At 38.5% G+C, this 24,431-nt stretch overlaps 1 protein-coding gene across 1 annotated transcript in view; it reads right to left on the reverse strand.

The window, feature by feature from the left end:
* Window positions 1-3,711: 3,711 nt before the first annotated feature.
* RABEP1 (rabaptin, RAB GTPase binding effector protein 1) overlaps window positions 3,712-24,431 on the reverse strand; it is a 49,490-nt gene continuing 28,770 nt past the window's right edge. The window contains exons 5-18 of the mRNA XM_059829243.1: window positions 23,797-23,916; window positions 20,696-20,831; window positions 19,746-19,924; window positions 18,667-18,792; window positions 15,581-16,048; window positions 13,401-13,505; window positions 12,531-12,647; window positions 11,201-11,299; window positions 9,604-9,744; window positions 8,692-8,881; window positions 8,341-8,396; window positions 7,360-7,458; window positions 6,409-6,525; window positions 3,712-4,360 (exon numbers count right to left, since the gene is read on the reverse strand). Of these exons, the coding sequence (XP_059685226.1) occupies window positions 4,259-4,360; window positions 6,409-6,525; window positions 7,360-7,458; window positions 8,341-8,396; window positions 8,692-8,881; window positions 9,604-9,744; window positions 11,201-11,299; window positions 12,531-12,647; window positions 13,401-13,505; window positions 15,581-16,048; window positions 18,667-18,792; window positions 19,746-19,924; window positions 20,696-20,831; window positions 23,797-23,916 (2,055 nt within the window). The 3' untranslated portion in view covers window positions 3,712-4,258. The remainder of the gene's footprint in view (window positions 4,361-6,408; window positions 6,526-7,359; window positions 7,459-8,340; window positions 8,397-8,691; window positions 8,882-9,603; window positions 9,745-11,200; window positions 11,300-12,530; window positions 12,648-13,400; window positions 13,506-15,580; window positions 16,049-18,666; window positions 18,793-19,745; window positions 19,925-20,695; window positions 20,832-23,796; window positions 23,917-24,431) is intronic.

Raw genomic sequence — 24,431 nt, forward strand, 5'->3', positions numbered from 1 at the left:
CTTTTGATAAGACTCCTTACATGCTGTGGTTTTTGCTTTTCTCCTGGGAAGGAGACTGTGCAGCCAGTATTTTATATCATCAACCATGTTACAGTGTCATACTTACAGCTAGCTCGGGAGTGTGGGAATTGCTACTTCCTTCAGGAAGCTGCCTGGGGTTACTCTGGGAGACATCTCCTACCCATGGTCCACGGCACAGTTACTGCAGGGGAGGCCTGTGGCAGAAGGCAAGAGTAGAAAGACCAGAGAAGCGCACACACTTCAGCAGCTTTTTTTTTTTAATTTGGAACACTTTCTTCATAAAGGACACACCTTCGATACAGTTAACAAATGGTTACACTTGAATCCTGTAGACAGCAGAATTCTACACCCACAATTGCACAGGACACCAATGGCTTGGTTCACTGGAATGCAGTATTAACTTCCAAACGCTCAGTTTGCCTTTTTCAGAAGATGGCTCTGGAGTCCGTCTTGACGTTCAAAGGCCAATTATTTATCTGCTGTAGACAAACCTCAGTGGACAATAAGTAATGGTTGTCCCCTCCCCCCACCCCTTAGAAAAGGTGACCTGGTCAAGTGCCATTTTGAAAAGTAGTACTGCACTGCTACAAAAGTGGCACAGTAAGAGGTGCCAAAGTAAAGCTGTAAGGGAAGGAGGGCTGTTTGTTAGTACCTGGTAGGTAACAAGGTTACCAGACATGCTGCAAGAACACTTTTTTTTTGTACAGATTAAGACTATACAAGTATAGGAATGCATACAAAACTCGATCTCGTCCCTTTTACAGCCTACATGAACAGAATCGTTTTCTGAGCCACGCACCCTGTGTATCGTAGCTGACCTGCCAGGATAGAAGTAGTGCCCATTAAGAATCTCTTACTAAGCGAGGAGAACCTACTACCCTACTCAAATCAAGCTCCAGAACACCAAGAACTGGAGGGAAGAGCATTTGTTTTATAACCGATACCACCAGAATCCATCCCGTGAGTACCTACACCAAGAGCTTTCACTACACTTACTTACTTAATTTACAGTCTTTTAAATTTGCTCTGCAAAATTGGCACGCACTTTTTTTTTTTTTTTAAAGGCCCCTTTAATTTTCTGAAGTTCAGCAGAAGCTTGAGGTCCTGCTTCAAAAGCTGTGCTTGCCTTCCCCAGGAGGGCCAGCCCCTCTGAGTTAGCAGGACAGCTCTGTGTAGTGAGCACATCTCCCACCACTTCTGTGAACAGCCAGGTTTCTAATTCAAAAATAATAAATTTGCACTGCTTGGTGAAAAAGGTCACTCGTGTTCCAACTCTAAAAATGGAATAAGGTGGTAAAAAGGAAAACAACCATGCAGTAATCATACACCCTTCCTTCACTGGAAGTTCCTTCACTGACTCACCCGGTGCCTGGTTGAAAAGCAAGGAAGCCCGTAGTTGGCACCAGCCCTTCCTGGTGAGGTCTCATCTCACTCCCTTGTGCCTTACCACGTATGTCTCCAGCCTCCTCTGACTACACCAACATGCCATCGCTGTCCACTGAGAAAAATACACAAGCATGCATACAAACACGCACACACACACACGCAAAACTTGATTCAGCAACTGTTGTATTTGTTACTGTGTCTGTGAAAGATCACAAACTGATTGCCCACTCCCCTCTCTTCCCCTACGGCCTGCAGAGAGCCATCATCTGCAGTACCACACCTATAGAAAGCCATGTCAACAATTTGCAAAAATACACTAAGGAAAAGCCACACCAGCCTTGTACTACTCGAAACAATCTAAAATGGTCAGCTATGGCCGCGGTTGTTTAGAGCAGACAGGAGGGTAGGGCTGCTGAGAAGAGGCACTGCCACGTGAGCCAGAAAGGGATGGTGGAAGGCCATTAGCAGCCGCTTGCCTTGCTCTCTTGTGCTAGGAGGACAGTCCAGAAACTCAACCAAAAATTCTTTTTCTGCTTAGGTCTTCAGTTGCATTTCCTCAAGTGTTCAGCTCGCTGAAGAGATGTATAGGATTTGTTGTAGTTTTGCCATGCAAGAACAGGCTTCCTTAAAACACTGCTGCACAGGTTAAGAATCAGTAACCAGTTAAGAGTTAGTTTTTGGGAAGGAAGGGAATGTAGGGAAAAAGCTTTTCATTCTGCAGCTCCTAATAAAGGCCTATTTTATTTTTTTTCTCCAAAGTTTATTCAACAGAATAGGACCCTAACCACTGGAAAACTGAATGCAAGGCATCTGGTATTGGATTTATGCATCAGGAGGCCGCTGCTGCCACCTCACAGTTCAGCAAAGTGAGAAAGGTTAAAAACCCTAAAATCTGGTAATAGCCAATTAATAAGAACCTAACTCACATTTCAGTTTCACTTTGAAGTGAAATTGTCATCTTAAGAAGATGACAACTCTGCCAACTATTAGTCTAGTCATTACTAAGGTAGGAAAAACGGCTTTTGGGTGTCAGGATTATGAAAGGAATTAATTGCTAGGGTGAATAAAATGCTTTAATTCTTGCAATGAGTGACAAGGAATTGAGCTTGTATGCTTCTTTTTGGCTGTTTTTAAGGCATTCCTCTTCAAAACCACCTGTTCTAATTTTATGTTAGTAGCAGGACATACACTGCTAAAAATAGGATTTAAGCACTTAAAATAGAGTCATGTGCATTACAGTTCAGCACATTTTCCATCACTTCTGGTCTTCATCACCTTCAGATCTATGGCCATGTAAAGAAAAAACAATAAGCAGTGGCGGAAAGTCTAAGTTACAAATTTCAGACAGTAATGATCTGCCCCTTCAGCCTCCTTTCTTTTAATTGAGTTGTAAGTAGGGGCCAGTTCAAGAACTCAATTTGCACCACCAGTATTATCAACACCTGCAACCGTACAAGAAAGCATTGCTATCCCCCTGTGTGCATGAAACTCCAACAAAAGGAGAAAAAGGAGGAGGAACGGTCATGTTACCATCATACATTTATAGAAAAAGAAACCCAAACCTAGCACCGGATTGATCACAAGAATTTCCTGCCTCTGCTGTCATGTGACATAGTGTAATTTAAATGTATGGTTATAGAAATATGGGACAGTGTAGGAGTCAGCTCTGAGCAATACCATGATACCATACTTCAAAGTAAGAGATGCACTGTACCTTTCAAACTTGAACCATCAGAGTAATGCAGCTCCTTCGGATTTGTGCTCTGTGATTGAGAGTGCAATGGCTGTTTTGCATACTGTTACCCTGACCCAGCAGAGGTGGGTCAAGCTGACTGCTTCGTTCAGCACCTTACCGTGACACTTCCCAGTGAAAGCCAGCGACTTTACATCTGGTGTCACCCACCGGAGCACAGCAGACCTGCACAAACCCCATGCCAATGCTCAGACAATGCATAGGATTTTTACTAGCTTTTGTTTGTTTACATGGAGAAGGGATTACAGGTACTGCTCATCTCTAAAGCTGAGCAAGAAGCAGTTGTAGTTCCATATTATAAATTACATTTGTGAAAAGAGATTACAAAACAGTGCATTTCTTGTGCTTTTCTTTAAGTATCAGAATTCAATGGAAAAATTTCAAGAAGCTAAATTCTCAGTACGGGTTTTTTTTGGATTAGCATTTATCTGTTCAGGAGACACACAGCTCTCATGTCCACCACATTTCAGCAGCATTCAGATTCTTCAACACAAAGTCAATGGTTTAAAAAAAAAAAGTACTGAGTTATGAAATAAGATCAATATCCAGTGTCCTGCTAATAAAGTCATATTTTAATATAAAATATTCATACAGCATACTCTACACCTCATTCTCTCTGCTAGCTGAATACTGTTACTGACTAGTCAAACAGAAAAACTTCAACCACTTTGCTCTTCAATGTTTTGGAGGGACAATATGGTTTCCAGCAGCTACTTTGATCACAGTAGTGGGGGGGGGAGGGGGGGAAGAAAGAGGGAAAGACAGGGGGTAAATGTTCCAAAACTCTATATTAGGTTACGAAGTCGGCTGAAAGAGGGGAAGTTTTTCAGAATGTAAGGACTGATCCCGCTCAGTGGAACACGAAACACCACACTCATTAGTGTTTCCATTAGAAAGTTCTCCTTCCTACACTGCAGCTCACCCTTGTGCTCTCTTCCTGCCCAGTACGAAACCTTTTTCCCCTCTAGAAACAAAACTTAGTCATTGCTCCCCTCTGTTGTCTTCTGCTCTTTCGGTTAGAGTTAAATAATAATTAATGTTGCTATAAAGATGAGTTAAAAACCCCAAATGCAGCCTTGGAGCCCGCTCATCAGGGTGTCATGTTTCAGGAAGCTGATTAATGTCCGTCAGTTTTGTGTCATTCAGGATTGCACGGATTCTCTCCAGGGAATCTGCCTGCCGGATCCGCTCCAGCTGCACCTACAGAAAACCAACAGATGCAATGAGCTAGTAAAACGTGCCGAGGCAAGACCATAGACCCATAACCAGAACTGAGTCAACAGGCCATGTTAGCAACCCCTAGTACCTGTGCAAGCAGAAGAGACACCAAATTATCATTGGCTGAAAAATGCAAGGCCTAAAGGAGCACAAGCTTAATTTAGAACCAAATGGGGGGAAGGAAGACACAAAGCAGTTGTGTTTTTACACTAAAAAGCCACTTTCTGGGGGGCTCAAGCAAGCTTTCATCATCACTCTACGTTTTGCCTAATAACCGGTCACTGACACCATACCGGCCAGGCAAACTGGAGATGTGCAAAGCAAAGTAAACTTTCACAGAAAGAATGTAAAGCAAGTACAGACCTGCGTAACATACGGCTTCAGGCCTCTCAACATCAAAGCTAAAATGCTCTTGGAGGAAACGTCCCATTGCCAAGCTGACTCCTGGTACTCACTTTTCTGATAATCTATCTTAAGCTATTTCTTACGTGCTGAAGAAGTGCCCAGCAGAACTGTGTTGAAATGAATGCAAAAAGATTTTTTTTTTTTTTTTTTTTTACATTCAAACTTTCACATTCTTTGTATTAGGATCTGGGCTTTCAGGTGTAAATTCCCAACTAGTGGTTAATTGATTTTTAGCCCTTCCTCTGCATTGCTGATACCTAACTTGGCCAATGGACACCTCACACAAGTCATACTCACCCAGGCTCTCCACTGACACAGTCAGGGAAGGAAATAACCCTGCCTGCCTATCAAGAAACCAAAATCCTCATTTGATGTTAATCTCTCATGATACGCAGCAGATCTTGTGCTATGCACGGTAGAGATGGCACAAACCACTGTTTAAACTGAAAGCAATAGCTGCTGAGAAACATCTTCAATGTTTCTGCACTAAAGAACTCCATAAACCAATGCATGTAGTACTTAAAAAAAAAAAAAAAAAAAAGAGGATGATGACAAGCAACTTCTCTAGCCAGGACAATTCAATAGTCTCCTTTGTCCTATACCTAATTCCTCCAGAAACAGCCAGAACAAAAGAAAAAAAAAAAAAAAAACAAACAAGAGGACAGTTCCCTATTGCCCATCCAGCAAAACTTTGTCTAGTAAACAATATCCTATATTCCTGTTTTAGTTTTCCAAATAAACCTGAGCACTTGACTCAAAAAATCTGTACTTTTAATTCTGCTGAATTTCACCAAGCAGACTGGCCAAGAACTCAAAGGAGACAGTGCTCAAATTCATTACCTATTTGTGAGCAAGATTTCTAGTAAGCTGAAATGTGAGGGGGGCGCAAATTCTAAAAATCACAGACACTGAAAGTGAGATCGATCTAGCCTGGCTCCCTGAGGAGACAGTTAGTCACCCTGCAAACACAAAAACTGCAGGTCCCTTCGCATTCTCTACAGTTAACAGAGAGATCAGCCTGACAAACTGGAATTAGCCTCGATGAACACCCCTGCCAAAACTCCTTCCTTCAGCCACCTCTCAGTAACTCATCACCAGCCACAGGTTCCACTGTTTGGAGGAAATGCAAGGATAGCAACAGTGACAATAGCAAGGATAAGGCTTTTAGACAGTATAAATAGAAAGCAGTAAATATAACATGAAGAACCATTTCATATATTCAGATCAAACAGTGCAAGTTCCTTACTTTGTCCTCAAATATTTGCACCCTAATGATTTGCTATGAAAAGTAACACACTGGAAAAACATCAGGAGATGGACAATGAAATGCTAGGGTCTAAAGGTATCATCGTTTATGGCCCTCTGCAGTTCCTTTTAGTATAATAATCGTGCATCTTTGCTGCTGAGAATTGGGTGGAATCAAGTAATCAGAATAAAATCCCCAATAGGCTTTAATACTAGTATTATACTAGGAATACTTGATCAGTTTATGTTACTAACAACTTTTAAAATAGTTCATAAACACCAACATAGGAAAATTTACAACAGCTACTTCTTATTTTACACAGCTCTGGAGAAGTAAAGAACCAAAGTAGCACCTTACAAATTGATTGCACTTCCCTTACCTGAAGCGTCTGAGAAAGCTTTACAAAATCTCTCTGCACTTGCTCACTGACATCTAATTCAGTCTGCAACCGCTGAGCTTTATTCTTCTCTTCAAACACCAGCTGTTCAAGGGTTGCCTGAAGAGAAGGAGATTCTTTATGCTATGCTTAAACTGAATAAAAAAGGAGAAGCTTGTATAAACTGATTAAAGCATGATACTAGAGCAAAGAGGCATGGTTATTCTCAGAATCCTGGCAAGAAATTAAACCACCCACTCTTTCTATACCTCCATTTTCCTAACTGCAAAATCAGGGGCTAATACCCATTAGACAAACATTCTTAGATTGGTTAAAGCATGAAAAAGCCCCATGTCTTTTAAAAGCACTATGTCCAAGGATCTCAAAATAAAAAACCAGATTTCTGAGTTTTAATGGAACATGTCCACAGATGAAAGGCAGTAATCTGCTGGTGAAAACAGAACTATCTTGCTGTCTCAAGTTTTAGTCAAAAAAGTCTTTGGTGGAGGGGGAAAAAAAAAACAAAGAAAAAAACCCAACAACAAACGAGAGAAAGAGAGAAAAATCAGATCACAATTAATTCACCTGACTGCCAAAGTAGGGCTCCTTCCTACAGCAACAACAAAACATTTATTCAAAAGTATTAAAGCATTCAAACCAAGGTTTGGTTAGTCAGGAAGCTTTCTATATGCAGAAATGTTACTGAAGCCTAACTTTGGATCCAAAAGAGATATTCAAGTTAGCAGCATTTCAGATCCACTGCTTTACAAATCCAAGTGCAAAGTGATTGGGATGAGGATTTAAACCACATCCAATGGACACTATTTCGCTGCCAGAATCTTACCAACATTCAAAAGCTTCCCTCTCCATTCTTATGTAGTGATACATTCTCTGACCACAGTTTGATCATCATAAAAGACGTATATATACTTCATATCCAGACATCATAGCTACCTTTGCTGCCGTCTCCTTCTTCAACTGTTCTTCTAGAGTGTTTTTTGTTTCCTGCAGACTCTCCAGCTGCTGCAGGTTTTCCTGCGAAGAACTTTCCAACTATATTATAATAATAATAAAAAGAAGTATTAACTAAACTCCTAACATTTCAATTACTCACAGTCCCTCCATACAGGAAGTATAGCCTAAGTGTCTTTCCCAGGACTCAGAAATGCTCCTCAATAATCTCTCCTAGGGACACAGAAAACACCTAAATAACACCTCTTTCTCTCCATTTATTTCCTTCTGGAGCTGGAGAGAAATGGTCAAACCTGACATTTAGGTTATTACTAGGTAGCCTAATATTAGTTAGGAATTAGTTAACCCAATATTTAGGTTACAGATTAATAAACAGACAAAACACCTTCTAAAGGAACCGAACTATAAACATGTCACAGTCCTACACTGGCATCAATACAGCTATTCTGTCCTTCAAAGTTCCAGGCGTGACTTTGTGTTTCCTTTGAAATGGTCACAGAAGCCACACAGGTGCAGTTCCAACACGGGTGCATCTACATTCTTAGTTGATACCAAGAGCTGCAATAGACAGAGTGTCCAGTACAGTGTCAGTGCCTTCAGTAAGAAAATTCATGTAAAGGCACAGGCTGGTTTTCCTTCTTACGGAAAGGAAAGGTTATCTATGCAAATAAGCCAGCCCTCAACCATCCCACAAGCAGGCTGAGATGAAGGAACAATAATGTTAGGTGTTTCAGAATTCTTTCCCTAGTTCAGCTCTCTTTCCCTCCCAATACTGGGAATACTAAACATCATACAAAAATATATTTAGAGTGTTACTGACATCTCAAAGACAGATGGCAAAAAAGTTCATTTTCTCTGATAAGAAGATGACACCAACACTGTGCCACCGATAGAACTAGCAGAAAAAAGAATCCTATTTTCTTTGTTTAAAAATAAAAACCCCACAGCAAAAGGGCTCCTTACCTGTTCCTTTTCCACTTTTATTCTTTCCAGTTCAGCTTTTAAACTGGAAATGGAAGCTGGAAAACAAGAATGTTACAGTTTAAATGCAAGAAAAGCACAGGAAACTGGACAGACCCTGTTTACTGCTGTTAATATTTAAAGGAGAATTAAGCACATGCGACATCAAAGGTACCTCAAAAGGTAAACAAATAATTGTACTTTTGTTTTCAGCTGCACAGCTTTGGTGTATCTGCTATCAAAAATGGACAGTTTTAAAAAAATTCAGGTAAGTCTACTTATCAAAAAATCAAGTCTTAATTTATCTTCATAATTTCCAATATTCCTATTTTGAGACTGTTTTACCCTGCTCACCTATTTCCTCTTTGCAATTTTCTATTTCCAGCTGTAGAGTTTCTTCTATATTTTCTTTCAAATATTGTTCAGCTTGAATCTGTTCTTTTAAGAATAAAATCTCTGCCTTAAGTTTCTCCTCAAGGTGATCTGCTGCTGTCCGCACACTAATTATGTCTTCACGGTATTTTAAAATCAGCTCACGGAGCTCCTGAATCAATGATTAACAAATATTTGTATTATGATCTTCAGATGCACACAGTACTGTATTCATCATCGTACAAGCCAAAGACAAAGTTATACTACCCCGAGGTTTGTCCCACCATACCAGATCTTGCATCCAGCAACGTATTAAAACAAAAATCACAAACAGTTTGCTTGGCCATAGAAAATGAAGAATGTGTAAAGATCCCTGTCTCCACAGACTTACTACCCTCTCCCCCTGCCCTTCACCCCCCACAATCTTTTAAGCTTTACATGCTTGAGCATAAGGGAGTGGCCATGAAAAGGCTTATCATTATTCAAGGCTCAGGATTATTACTGGTCTTAATGCCTGGACAGAAATTGAAGTGACTGACTTAGCTCAATTTATTGAATCAATACTTATGTTGGAGCCATGGTGACTGAACACTTGTGTGCCCATTTGCAAAATACAACTTAAACTTGCTGAACTGGGACAGGCCCACACTCTACTGACAACAGAGCAGCTGTCAGGCAATAGTTAACTCATTCTATTATTATTTATCCATATCCTGAAGCATGCTCATGGCACAGTGGGATCAGACTGCTAATTTTGTACATCACAGACTTACAGGGTTAAAATCCAGATTATTGTTCATTGTGCTATTTGAGTCAGTTTTTTGGTAAAGAAGATTCTTCCAGCGAGATCTAGTCACATGCATTATTTGTGTTTATGATTTAAAATTGTTCTACCTCTGCTGCTTCCGGTAGAATGAAATCTTCGGCTTGTTGTAAAGACACATGCAAGCTATGTTTTCCTTGAAGACTTTCATTATCTTTTTGCAGTCTCACCAACTCTTCTGAAACCTGCTCCCTTGACTGTGTCAGGACAGCCTCCAATGTAAAGAAAAGCATAAATTCTCACTTAGAGTCATGCTCAGATCCCTTCATGTCCCATTTACTATCATCTCTTTAAGTCTGGTGAATTGATATTCTTTGTAAAGAAGGGAAACAAAATGTTTGTGTCCATCAGCATGATCAGTCCTCTGCTGTCTGGCCTATGCACCAGAAATAAAGGCAAGATCAGTCTTAACTGTACAGGCAGACAGGAGGAAGCAAGTGATAAATGCAGCATTGTTAAGTCTCCCAGTTTTCTTCTGTATTTATCCATTAGCTCATGGCAGGGGAGGCGGGGAGAGAGAGATCACATGTGGTTTTGGGAACTGGCAGTGACGTTTATTAAAATCACCTAACAACCTAGCTGTAAGACCAGGTTATTCAAAAACCTTAAACATTCATCCTGAAACTTTCAATGGCAAGTGTCTGCCTCCCACTGTCTTTTTAAGGAAAACATCAAAACAGCCGATCCGATGCAAAGAAAAAGGATTAAGAAAACATAGTTTTGCTTGCATTACAAAAGAAAAAAATCCAGTGAACTTTTCTGAAAGGAATGATTGCTTCGGTATAGGGAAACAGGGACTTGAACTCTGACAGGGGCTGCCCTTTGTATTATAGGTGGACAGCATGAAAAGCTTATTCAGATCCATACATTTTCTGAATCTCCTGCATCTCCATTAGGCGTGCTCTCATGCAGAACATCAAACAGAACATTTCTGCAAGCGGTGTCCTGATGTCCCACAGACAACCCTGGGCCCTAGATATGCAATACAATTCATGAGAATGAATGCTCTTAGTCCCCACAATGCTGTGCAAGGGAGGAAAAGAGAAGACACTTGATTCTAATATAGAAGGGAATGAATTGCTCTAAGGAAGTTAGACTTTGTTCTGCCCTAGAAAATGAGGTCCTATTCCTGTTCTCTGGCTTAATTCCTACAAGATGCTCAAAATAGTTTCAAAAAAAAGTAAGTTCTCATACATATATATCTCTTCCAGGGTGTTGGGGCTGGTATTTTAAGTCTGACCTGTAAAAACATTGAGCATTCATCTCTAAAACTAAAGAAAATATTCACTAGTTACGGTACTCATAATGAATCCTAAAAAATTGTCTTGAGAAAGTCTATTTTGTCTTCAGATCTGAGGTGAAATAAGATCCTAAATGGGCATGGAATATGCATAATAAAAAAGGGGGAGAAGTAGTTGACTAGTGATCTCCGTATTAATCAATATGCATACACACAAGAAGTATGACAGACTGACCCTACAAACTGTTACAGGTCCAGCACTTCCTATGAGAGATGACTTGATCAGTAACTTTACATGTAAAGATGCACATCTCTCTCTAGCCAAGCTCTGCTGAGCAGCAAGACAAAGTCTTTTACAAACACACTGAGCTCCAAAAGGTTAGACAAACAGTGCTGTTCAAGTGATCTCTGGGTTTAAGCTGTCTTACCATTTGCTCCTGGACGCTTCTCTTTGCTTGCAAAAATGCCTGCTGCAGTTCGCTGAGGAAGTTCTCCGACTTTTGACATTTAGCCATAAGCAAAGAGATCTTAAAAAAAGAAAACCCGCACACGCAAAGATATAAAGCATGAAACAGGTTTTGAAGAAGAAATAATCATTGAAGTTCTCCGTTATCATTACTAACATATACTTTGAAATTTCAAACTAACCTACTAAAGTTTATTTTGTTAATTCCTTAATCAGTAAAGCAGTAACACAGCTCAAAAGTCAGTAAGAAGAGATGTTGTGCTTCTAGACAGTAGTATACTTACATTCTATTTACCAAACTCTGAACAACAAATAAACAGTTTATTCTAATCAAACTTGAATGTAAGCCAGTTCAGAGACACTGAAGGGAAACTGCAGAGCTACTACTTAAGTTTTCAGCATTTTTTTTAAGGTAAAGTAATTTTTTGTACCCCTCCCTGAAAGCACAGATCTTCAAAAACTTTACAATTAAATTATTCTACAACAACACATGCTTAAGAGTAAAATTAAGCATTACTTAATTAAGAGCATCCTGGTACAGCCAAAAGAAAGAATGTATAAACATATTCCTGTCATCTAAGATAGACTTTGTCTAATGACTACTGTTTCTTTAATAAGAAAAAAAAATACTAGGTGGGATGGAAGAAAGTCAGTCTTCCAGGCCAAGGGAGTCAAATTCAATGTCTTGTACACAGCATTTACCTAATATTGTAATCTTTAATAGGCCAAAGATGATGACTTTTTTTTTTTTTTAAAGCTATGATTACCACACATCCTATTTGGCTCTGTTGTTCCAGGAGAGTTATGTGCACGTCTCAGACTGAAAAATCTTTTCAGCAGGCTATTATTTTAAAGAAGTCTAGTGTGTATTTTGGACCAGCTATTGTTACTGCCTGCTTAGATACTCATTAACTGCATGTCTTCACCACAAGTCCGTTAACTGGGTGTCAAGTATTGATGAGAGCAAGTGGTATGAACAGTACCACTTTTCTACTACCAAGGACAGCGATCAAGAACACAGGGCTACTTTTGCATGTTTGGGTGATTTCATACACAGGTCACTTCAAAACTCAAACACTACTCAAATTCCAGTTATCACCTCTGTAATGGATTTCAAGATTAGAGATGAAACTTTAGGGCCAAAACTTGATAACATGGTATTGGAGACATGTCAGACTTATCTAGGAACTGTGGCAGGCTCAGGTGGAGCATAACTAACCCTAGAAATTCTTGTTACATACTTTTGAATAATATTGCATGATTCTACCATCTGGATTACAAAATGCTTGTACCTGGTTAGATGAGTCCTCAGCACTTTGTTTCATGTAATCCTCCAGTTCCTGTTTATCTTTCATTGTCTTTTCCAGCTGGTCATTAGCCTGTCTCAGCATCACCTGCAGCTTTTTCACCTGTGTTGTTACAACAAAGTAATTTCATTTTCCATTCTTTGGGGGAGTATTTACTTACTGAACACAAATATAACCCACCCCTTCCGCCCCAAACCACAAAACAAATCCCTCAAAACGCTATGCAACCCAGACATTCCTTTGCTGTTCTTCTGAAACACCCTGCATCACAGATTACCTATAGGGAAACACTGGACATCAAACTGCACTGGACCACCACCATATAATGAACTCAATCACTTATTTCAAGGCAGAATGTGACTCGTGCCTTCCGTACCCATCTGAAAATTCTTCTTCAGTATATGGCAGGAAACAAACATCCTCCAATACTTTAGTCATTTTATGCTGCTAGGAGGAGGTCCTCTAATTTTCACTTTGCTGTTAACAATTCTGGCAGTATCAAAGATAATAGAATTCAATGCATGAAAAGCATTTTAGAATATAAATTATGAAAGATGCTGACTTCAGCATGAGCACAACACTTTTTATAGAACAGTGCCTTTACTGCATGGTCTTATAGCATCGGATAAAGTGGTTCTCCAAGGTGAATCCTTAATAGGTACACGTGGTGCTCATGACCACACAAGAGTAACAAATCAGGTTATGTCAATAAAATGTCAAAAGTTGTCCAGATTTTAAGTATGCTGACATTGTTCAATTAAAACCAATGAATAAAACAGCAGATGGTTCACTGTTGCAACCTTAGCAGTACTAACAACTGCAAAAGTCTTGCTAAAGTTTGAAGAGAAATCCCACCTGGTCTCTGGTCTCAGCCTCCTGAATCTGGATACCTTGCAACTGCTTCTCGTAATTTGAGCACATATCACAGCGTCTACCCAGCTTGTTCCCTGCATTCTGCACCTGGAGAACACAGAGTTATCACCTGCCATAAAATTCTTCAAGGAATGCAGGAGTGCTACATACTCTAAGGTCTGTAGTGTGATCACAAAATACCACAGATAAAAGACAGTGGCAGAATCATGTAATAGCAAAGATTAAGTTGCTCTAAAAGTAAAGGATAATGTAAATCAGCTACAGGATATCAGCTTTTCCTGGCAAAAGACCCACTATCAGCACAAAAGCAATATGCCATGACATGCAAGAGTTCATCAAGTCATTCAGCATGTCCTTTTGAAATATATTACTTAATTACCTGTATATAAACAGACATCTCAGAGAAAAGGTTTCAACAGACCATAGCATTTTTTCATGCAATTATTTTGTATTGTAAATCAGATTATAAACACAATACTACGGTGTGTGGGGTTTTTGTTTTGGGGTTTTTTTGTTTTTTCTCTGTTTGTTGTGTTTTTGGTTTTTTTTTTTTTTTAAATCAACACAAAGCAATTAAAAAGCAAGTCAGTTCATCAGGTCAGGACTTCCTTAAATCTTTTTTCTCCTGTAACTCAGCTCTGAATACTTTTCAATGGCATGTACTAATTTTGTTTTACAACAGTCATCAAGCTTCATTTACTTTTTAATACCCTCCTCCAGTATTGCTCAGCATTGTTGTTCAGACTGAAAAAAAAAAAAAAGCATTGGGGTGTGCAGCAGGGAAACAAAGAGTAAACCAGCTGCCGTTTTGAAATTTTAATGGCTTTGGCCAAGGGGACAAATGGAAGTTTTATCAAAGCTGCAAGTCAGGTTTGAGCTGAAAATCTGTATTCGCTGCTCCATCTCCCACCCACACAGAGTGGCATTCACATACCCTGCCTTTACTCTTGCCTCCAGAAAAACGTGGGAAGCAGTGCATTTCTTTTCCGAATTCGAAGAAAGGGTTGGAGTAAAATGTCATCCAAATGTCAACAGGGTAAGGAAATACTCAAGAGTAGAGGATTTAACTCAGATCTGAGATCACGACACCGTAATTTCTCCAGATACTATAAATTAGTAGCAACACGAAAAATAGCAACTTTACAATAGGTTTGGAGAGACCTCTTAAGTAATGATTTGCAAATAAGTTCAATTCCAACAAATCGAGGAAAGAAAACAACACTAGTTCATTTCATCTGTCCTTTGCCTGGCCTCTTCTCTTTCACTGCATTCTTACATTCCTTTTTTTTAAGCCCCATCTTGTGTTCCTTTTCACCCATTATGGATTGTTATATCTCTCCCCCCCCGCTTTTCTTCCCCCTAATCTTGCTCCTTGGTCTCTCTTCTTCTGAAAGAGCAACCACAGGAGCCCCACAATACTCCTCTTTTCAGCAATAAGACAAATGCAAGCTTTGAAATGGCATCATATAAAGCTGCTGAAAAACTGACAGGCGGAACACCCAGAAGCAACAATTTCCTTGATCACCCATACTGAAACTGGCACAGCGTTAAGTCTAATCTGCTGCTTGTTGCTCTCAGAAATTGGTTTCTGATGATGCAAGTCCCCAACAATTTTCTGAAGTTTCCTTTGTGGTAGCTTTGTGTTTTATGCATCTCTTGGCTGCTCATTTCTAAATTGCACTCCATACACAATCCTCAGTAAAATTCCTTGGCATACAAAACCAGCACTGTTAGCTCTGCTTCTTTTGTTAATCTTTGCACTTCCCCAGTCACCCCCAGTTGCACTATAATGTCCTTTCCTCAGCTTCCCATTTTCTCCTTTTGAGTTCTCCCATCATTTTTCACCCTCTCACATATTTGTGAGATCAACAGCTACCTCTGCCAGACCCTCCCCTAAGTGCAAAAGTATCCTGTATTTAGTAAAGCTGACTTGCCCACAAACAGAGTCAGCCAATACGGTTTACATCAGATGTGCTTTACCCACAGAAGTATTCCAAAAGAGAAAAAGTAAATAGCTACATATGGTGCTACATACTTCCTTTCACACCTGACTCCATGTAAAGCAAATTAGGAAGAGCTTTCACCTAGCAGAGAGCCCATAACATGCAGGCAGCCTGTCACACAGGCAGCGGTCACAGCACATGCACACAGTGGGTACTCACCTCCTTCTGCAGTAGGTTCCACTCCGTCTCGCTAACCAAGCGGTAACCGCTAGGAGATACATAAGCACTTTCTACCCCTTGTGTAACACTGGAAAGAAGCGAAGCAGTCTCTTCTTGCTCTGGTGTCATTGCTTTGATTGCTTTTTCCTGATCTTTGGTTAACATGAACCCACTTGGCATTTGCAGAGACCCAAGGGAAGCTGTATCAAAGTTCTCAGATACTGAATCTGCTCCAACAAGTGGTCCAAAATCTGACTCATCCAGGTTCCCAGCAGATTTTGCTTTGTTGTTGTATCCTAAAGCTTTGGACTGTAAAGATCCGGATGTCCCCAGACTGTCTGTTGACTGTGCTCTCCGTAGTCCATCTTTAAACATATCATTATCCGATTTATTGAAAGATTCGCCAGAAGAAAGAAGCAAGTCTGCATCCAACGAATGAGCTGAGCCATGGGTGCTATTTACATGCACCTGGAATTGAAAAACAAGGTAGAAAAAATTATATTCTAGAAGCATTGTACAAGAGGAATGCTGGACACTAATTATCAGACATGGTGAAGGCAAGTTTAAATTGGCTTTAGCAAGAACATATAATCACTAAACTTAAGATGGCAGAGAAAAGCATAGAGAACTGAAATGTACCAGCTAGAATTAAAAAAACAAAACAAGCAAGCAAAAAGAGTCTTCTGTTAACAGAGAGCTTTTGTAAGTATCTGTGTTCCTGCCAGACAAGCAAGGACAGAGTCACCTTACATCCTCCAATATTTGAAACAAGGCGCATCTTCCAATAAAGAGATATACTTGCATTATCACTTCTAGAACTATAATCTACACGATAGAAGGCAAATATTCCACTTCCACAAATAAACTCAGAAGCTTTTTGCAAAACAAAAGAATTTACATTAACAAAAAAAATAAATGGAGAATTATATACTTAAAATCTACTCTACACTGAGAAGTGAATATTCTTCTATTTCTCGCTTCTGCTTTAAGTGTCTAACAAAATATTGTAAGAGAAATATTTTCTTTAAAAGATTATTTGTACATAAAATAAAATGAAAAGTGAAAAGGCTGGGCTTAAACAGAAAGGGATCTTGGGGAATGCCAATACCAAAAGCCACACTAACTGTCCTGTGACGTATATAAGGCATGTTAAGTCTCTTGATCTATTTTTATTCATTTGTAGCACTGAAAAGAGAGCAGTAATGCTTTATTTAAAAAGCATATGACTGCTTTCAAAATATCTTCCAATGTATTATGCACTTCTGCTTTGCCACTAGACATATAAAGAAAATAACACTGAAAACAAGCCTCTTGAGAAAAACAGTCATTTCCAAAATAGGTCCAGCAGAGACTAGCAGGCAGCTGGTACTTCCATATAGGTGTTTATAACTTCTAACTGTATATTATGTACTACTGTTTTTATGACTGTTGTAAATGCCTTCTTTTACTCATTTTCAGGCATATTTATATTTACATGTATATATATGAGTTCAAGTTCATAACAAAAAGTCAAGAGAATACAGATTTATATAAAATTGCATCTTCAGACACCAACTGCTCGGTGATACAGTTAACAAATCATTTGTTTGTACCGCAAACTGCTCAATAGAGAAGAGCTCAGAAGTCAAATTATGACAAGTTGCGAGACATGACTGATAACAGGTTTCATTACTACTTGTAAAACACATTCTGTACAGCTAAAAAAGGTCATAAATAGCAACAAAAAACAAATCCATAAAGAAAACCAAAACCACTCTGGATACTATACCCTTACTCAAAATGTAAAATTTTCCATTATGTATAATGGATTAATTAAGGATTAAGGAACTAAAAGTATCCCGGGAACTGAGACTAAAGAAAACATCAGAAGACAAAACTTTTGTTTTCCATCAATAGGTCTCACTTGCATATCTGGATACAGAAGTGTTAATACACAACATAGTATTGCAAATAAAAAAAGCTGTATCCTTTTAAATGTAGCTACATTTAGATGTTATGCTTCTGAACATCTTTCTGCATTCTGAACTGTTACCCATCATTGGTAACAGTAATGGGCAGACTCTAGAAGTTATACTTTTTTCCCTTCAAAAAGGATAAATAAAACAGGCAAAATACCAGCTCACACTGCAAATTATCAAGTCTCTTGAAGCTTACATAAACTTCTATAGCACAAAACTTGGTTTGTTTTTATTAATTTGTCTCTATTTTGACTTACAAAGCTAAAATGGAACCGTCAGACGATTAGATAAACAAAAGCAAAATGCAGTGGAAAAGAATAAGTAACTGCCGATTTTGATATTGTTTCCAAGTTGCAACCTGTGTGCTCATTGGACTTGTTTCTTCACAAGTGAAAAGCTTAGGCAATTTTCAAACACAATTTCAGCTTGTCCCAGTGTATGACTATCTACAACACACAAAAGGCTTGCTAACTAATGACATCCAGCAGCATCATTTTTTCTGGCTGTTATAACGAGTCTACTCATACAGCTCATACAGCTTCCGCAATAACTTAGTGCTGAGCCTCAGCTACTGGCTTGGCTAAAAAAGCTTATTTTTGGTTGCTGAACAGATGTGGCCAAAAACCTCTACTTGCACAGTTGGATGTAGCTTAATACATACAGACACACACATCATGCTATTTTGCACATGCTAAGCAGCTGGCTAACTTCACAATCCGTGATCTCAGACTTGTCTAACCAGGTTAAGTTTAATGCTGAATTCAACAAGTAGGTTAGCAAAGTAGCTACAATACACTTGCTGAATGTTCAGATATAACAGGTTTAATTCTGAAGATTTAGGTTTGTTAGAACGTGGTTATAAATCCCAAGAGAATTTAACAGCAGTTAACATCCATAATGCAAAAAGGTAAATTACAGTTTTTAACAGCACCGCTCAGAGGATTTTAAAGTATTGTCTTCCAATCTTTATTAGAATTTACGTATTCAAGTGCAACTCCAAATATTTTTCATTGCTTATTAAGGACTATAAGCTACAGAAAATGAAGGGCAACAAGTTTGCATTTGTAATCAACACCCTGAGGAATGCACGAGTGCTCAAAGTTGCTTTGAACTATCCAACTGTTTTACCTCTTCATTAGAGAGCTGGGTAAGGGTTTCCTCATGGGCTAGAGAACATGAAGCTTTCGTTTCATCATCTGAATCTTTTTGCTTCTGCTCCTTTCTCTTGCTAAGCCTTTGCTGATCATCTTCTTCCTAGAAATCAATGATCAATAGGGAATGCATATAAGTGGGATTCAATTTTGCCATAGTCGTCGTGACATTAGCTTTCATGATAAACTAAGCTACAAAGGCAGCACCGGAAAAGATTATTTTGGTTAAAAACCCAGTATTTATCATATAAGGATTCTTTTGGTTAAAAATCTAGGGTTCATTTCACAAGGCACCCAAACTGACTTAAACAAGAACTTACTTTTCAAGTTTATTGGCCAGTTCATGTTCTAGAACAATTTTATTTGAAGAACACATTACCGAGATAAAAATTCTAATAATAGGGATTACCAAATAAGTAACAAAACCAGCTGTTACACTGGCTATTGTATAGAACCTGATAACATAGTTGTACCACTTATGGCCCTGCTAACGGCCATTATACACGCACAAACATCAAGACAAAACATGAAAATAAGAAGTGCCTTGATCACTCATGAATGGAATATAACATATAGAAAAAGAATCAAAAGAAAGACATCATAGAACACTGTCATAAAGCATGTACACAATCACTTGCATAAGCTAATTTAAAATTAAGTTCTTAATTTATGCCTGAGCTACGTACTATATTGGAAAAAACCTAGAAAGAAGTGAAACTAACATCCTTAACCCAGCTGGTTTGCATCGCAGATGACTGTTTCTTCCTCTAAGATTAACTTCTGGATATTATTACTTTTTCATTTAACAATATTAGCAACATTACTTTTAAAGATACTGTATACATTAATATTAAAATATTCACACAAATTGAGTTTCTGTTATAACTGTTAGCTGTCATTCAAATTGAGAATTTCTATTAAAACTGTCAGCTATTATTTTTTGACATTATTAACACACTTAAATAACTTGTCTCCAACATGATTTTCATACCTGTTATACCACATTAAAACTACAGTATTTAAAAAAAAAAAAAAAGAAAGAAAGCAGCAAGTAACCTGATCCTTTTTTTTCAGTTCTTCAACTTGTCGGAGCTGCTCAGAGGTCAGAACAATTTCCATACGTTGCATGTCCCTCATCAGCAAACGCTGAGACTCCAAGAACTGGTCATTGGCTTTTTGCCATGTGTGTTTCAACTGGTTGTGCTGCTGTCGTTCTTGCTCTAAGAGACGGCAGACTATTCAAAAATAGAAAGCGTTGCTCTGAATCAGAATTTTTTTTAACCTCTTTTCCAAAGAGAAGCATTTTCACAAATAAAAGTAATTAATGTTCTAATGAAAACCAGTCAGGCTTTGTTCAGCAGCTATTTCGGATGAAGTAAGACATCTTCTTAATTCCCAAACTTGGCTTGTGATTAGGCATGCAATACTGACAGTTTAAGATTTCACAATTAAAAGACTAAAGCCTTAATTTCATTCATGAATTTTAATAGTTTATTTTTTTTAGTGCTGGTTTCAAAAGACTGTCTTCTACGCCCCTATTTATTTCAGACAGTTCCATTTTTCATTCCTCTACAGTGATTCTGTGCTGTACTCGCACGCACGTACATTTACACATCCATTCCACCACCAGGCATTCAGAATTGACATACCTCAGGGAGACACAGCAATACATTACGGAAATAATGCTCATAATTGTACACAAATAAAAGACACCAGTAAAATCACTTTAATAAGAAGGACGCTTGCAATACTAGAAGAACTTAGCAGAAATTCAGAAGCATCCCTCGAGAGAATGAATAGATTTGTTGTTTTTCTGTCATAAAAGAACTCCACAGTCAACTCTCCTGTAAAGATTTTAAGGGCTTTCACACTTAAAAATACTGCTTACTCCCCCCACAATTTCTTTAAATCCAATTCAAATAAGAAATCAGAAAAGAAGTAACAGCTATGTTGATTTTTGCATCCTTAGTGTAAAAGAGTAAGAAGGTTTATTATTAGATAGGTACCTTCGTGTAGTTCTTTCCGCAACTTCTCTGCATCTTCTTGCAGGACTGATTTTTGTGTATTGAGAACAGCCACGTACATCTCTAAGTCTGTCCTACATGACTTCTCAGCTTCCAAATAATGGTTCAGTTCTTTAACCTGAACAAAAAGAGAGAAATTCACCATCTCAGTGGGGGAACACTCTCAGGCATTTCCTTTTGTTAGAAGTTAATAGTGCTGCCTGTTTGGGTGACTTACAGGTGCTGAAGACAAGTTCATTTCTAGAAATCACAAATATTCAACTACCACTATGCAAATATTATTTGTATTTATTTCTGAATAAATTACTCATTAAAATTCTGCTAAGTCTAACATAAGTATATTTGGAGTTCCTACAGCTGGATCACAACAGCCGTGGCACTGAGCACACCGATGGTAAAGAGGCAAATACCCAAGAAGAGCAGACAACGAAGCAATCTTTTAATCAGCGCTGATAAGCCAACGACTAAGTAGGATGTGGAGATGTTCAAAATAGAGTAATAGTAGTAGTCAGAAAACGTGACTATGAGGCAAGTTTGAACTAAACCAGGGATAGTAAGGCAAGAAGAGAGAAAACGGGGACAGATAAGAAGAAAAACATTCAAACCCATGAGAGGCTGCTGCAAAAAGAAAAGAAAATCTGTCCATGGAGGATGGGATGAAAAGCAATTAGAGCAAGAACAACTAAAGAAATATATTAGGATTTTTTTCTTCTTTTTTGTTTTTTAAATAGCAAAGCTAACAACGAACTGGAAGCAGTGTCCCGCAGAGACTGGAGAATCTCCGGTGAGAACCTTTTAAGATAGGGTTACAAAAACATCTGTCAAGGTATGGAGCAACTTGGAGCAAGGAACGGGCCGAAAGATTTCTTTATGGCACTATTCAGTTTTATGGTTTGGTGAGTCAGGAATCACAGGACTTTTTATTTTAAAGGAAACAAAAGCCTTCAGGCAATTCCTGACTGGCTCCACAGAGCTGCTGTTTATCTTCCTCAACACAGTACAGGAGCCATAGACACAGAGTTCAAGACAGCCCTTCGGCTTTAACTTGCCATTGATGGTGGGGACAGCTTCTCCTGCCCTAGGATACCAAGTCTTCTGTCTGCAAGTCTTTTAGCCATTGAAATGGAGAAATCTGACTCCCATAGAACTACCCTTAGGAAGGATGGAACAGGTGAAAAAACCCAAAAAACCAGCAAAACAAAAAAAATGCATTGTTTTGCTAATCCAGCTAAATACTTGACAGTGAAAAACAAAATGACATGACTCAAGCAGATCTGAAGGATTTTATCCTGACCAACAGAAAGGCCAAATGTATCGCTCATTCTGCAGGTGTTAGTCCTCATACCAGTCTAGTAATGTAAATCATGTAAATAATACCTTGCATTTTTATAGCACTGTAGATTAAAATACTTTAACAACTTCGTAAGTTTGTGCTCAAACATCTCCTTGCTAGATACAAAATAGCAGTTCTTTCCAATTAGGCTAAAAAGGTGACTTGAAGTAGCACTGTCAGCAACTTCAGACAGAAGGAGTAATGAAGTGGAATAAATCACAGGTAAGAAATAAGGGCCTAAGTTATTTTTTTTTGTAAGAATCACCATCTAAAGTGAGACTTCTTTAAAAACAACCCCTCAATGACCTAGAGACATAGATGAAGTGATTCTTCTCTTGATTATTCTTTTTTTCAAGAGATGTGTTCTTGTGTTTTACTCATCCTATAGAATGACATGCTCAGATTTGAGAGGACTGACAGAGAAACCAACACAATTCCTGGTCCTGAAACACTATCAATTTTACTCGGGCCTTGTCTGTAAGGAAAGAGGGAGACAAGAATGACCGTGTGATTTTTATAACCAAACTCAGCAGAAAAGTTCTAAGAAAAGTTTTAGACTACTCTTAAGAAGAGAAGAAGAAGAAAAAAGGCAAAAAGCGCATTTTGAGAGTAAGCAAGAAGAGAAGGTTCACATTTCCTCATCTTCCCCAAATTCAGCCTGGCAATGAAAAGAAAGTATTATTTGCATCAAGAGAAAAAGCAGAACTACCTGGAGAACTATTATTCCTAGGAACATTTCAATCTCAAAAATTTGACCTATAAAGCAATACACAAGGAATCTATGAAGAAGGAAACACTCAAGCATAGACTCCCATTTGAGTAAAATTAAGACTGTTAGATCAATTGCAGTGCTCTCCCAAACCTCAGACAGACCTCCCAGTTGGACTGAAGGGGGGGGGCGGGGGGGGAAGAGAGAGAGAAAGAATTCCAGCAAGTGATGAGCATCTATTGAAAAGAAAATGCAAGTGATACAAATAAATACCTTCCTTGTCTTCTGTATGTCTTAAAAACATCCAAATGGTAAGTTATTTTGCAATTTCAGCCTATTTGACTTTCAAGATCAAATATTTGTTACAGAAGACAACATCTTCATTTCTGTATAAAACAGTACATTAAATGAAACTACGTTACACTGATGTAGAGATTATTTACCCTTCACAGCTAGTGAGAAAGTTTAATAGGGGTTCTGACATTTCTGACGAATACAGGATTGCTGGGTAAATCACTTGCATTGTCTTCTTGGCAGCAATGGCCAGTATCCCCTTCTATGAATCTGAGGTTTGCTTAAAGTTTAAGATATAAAAATTCTGGTGATATTGCCTCAGTTTTATGCCCAGGATTAGAAAATTAAATATAGCAGACACTGGATGGAAGTAGATTAAAAGAATTCTGACAAATGCAAATCTTTCTGTAGCTGCAAGCATGACATTAATCTAAAGGCCAGACTGTTGGAGCAGTGCAAAGCAGCTATTTTTCTAGAGGTTTTTCTTTTTCATTTCTAATAGAGCTGAAGCCACGCAATTTAAGCTAAGCACAGATAACACACACGTAACCCAACCCTCAAACCAGAAAGACAGGAAAACATATATAGGCCAAATAAGTTATTTGGGCTACAGCAGTAAAGATGTATTGTGCATGAAGAGTTTCACAATACACCTTTTTCTCTCTTACAAAATTTGCCTTTACTTGTCTGCATCAAACTAGCGCGATGCAAGATATAAATTAGGATACAGTTACAACGCCACCTCACCTTTGATGCTTCTAACTCTTTTATTTTTTCTTCAGCTCCTGTCAATTTCTCCTTGAGCGCCGCAATCTCTTTCTCCATAGGCATCACAACCGAACGCAGCTTCTCAGCATCTTCCTGGGCCTAAAATTAATGCAATAAATTATGAATAACACATTATCACAGTTTTCACCACAACACTTTCCATTATTGGAGACATTTGGAGAAAATCTCTATGCCAACAAAAAGAGCTGACTAAAGTTCCACTTTCAATACTTATCTTATTGCTATTTATTTAGTTCAGCAGTCATCTCTATGACAACAGGCCAATACTCCATTCACAGAAGGCAGCTAAATTTTAAATCCATGTATGGATTAGGCCATGAGTATAACGTTAGTAAATCTACTGCTCTCGATACTTGGGAGAAAATTTACAGATCAGGCATTTCAAAATACGTACACTTTTCTGTTATTCAAGGCCTAACTGTCTTGCAACTTGCTGCCACATAGCACACATCAAAAAAAGTGTACACAAGAACTGCGTGGTGAGATATTGACCATTCATTTACTTACTCATGAAGTTAAAAGAAAAAGGATCTGCACAGTAATGCATAGTGTAGCTTTGTTCTGTTGTGGAAGACCATTTTTCAACTTTAAAT

This window comes from Gavia stellata, chromosome 25 (assembly GCF_030936135.1).
Source record: "Gavia stellata isolate bGavSte3 chromosome 25, bGavSte3.hap2, whole genome shotgun sequence".
Taxonomy (NCBI): Eukaryota; Metazoa; Chordata; class Aves; order Gaviiformes; family Gaviidae; genus Gavia; species Gavia stellata.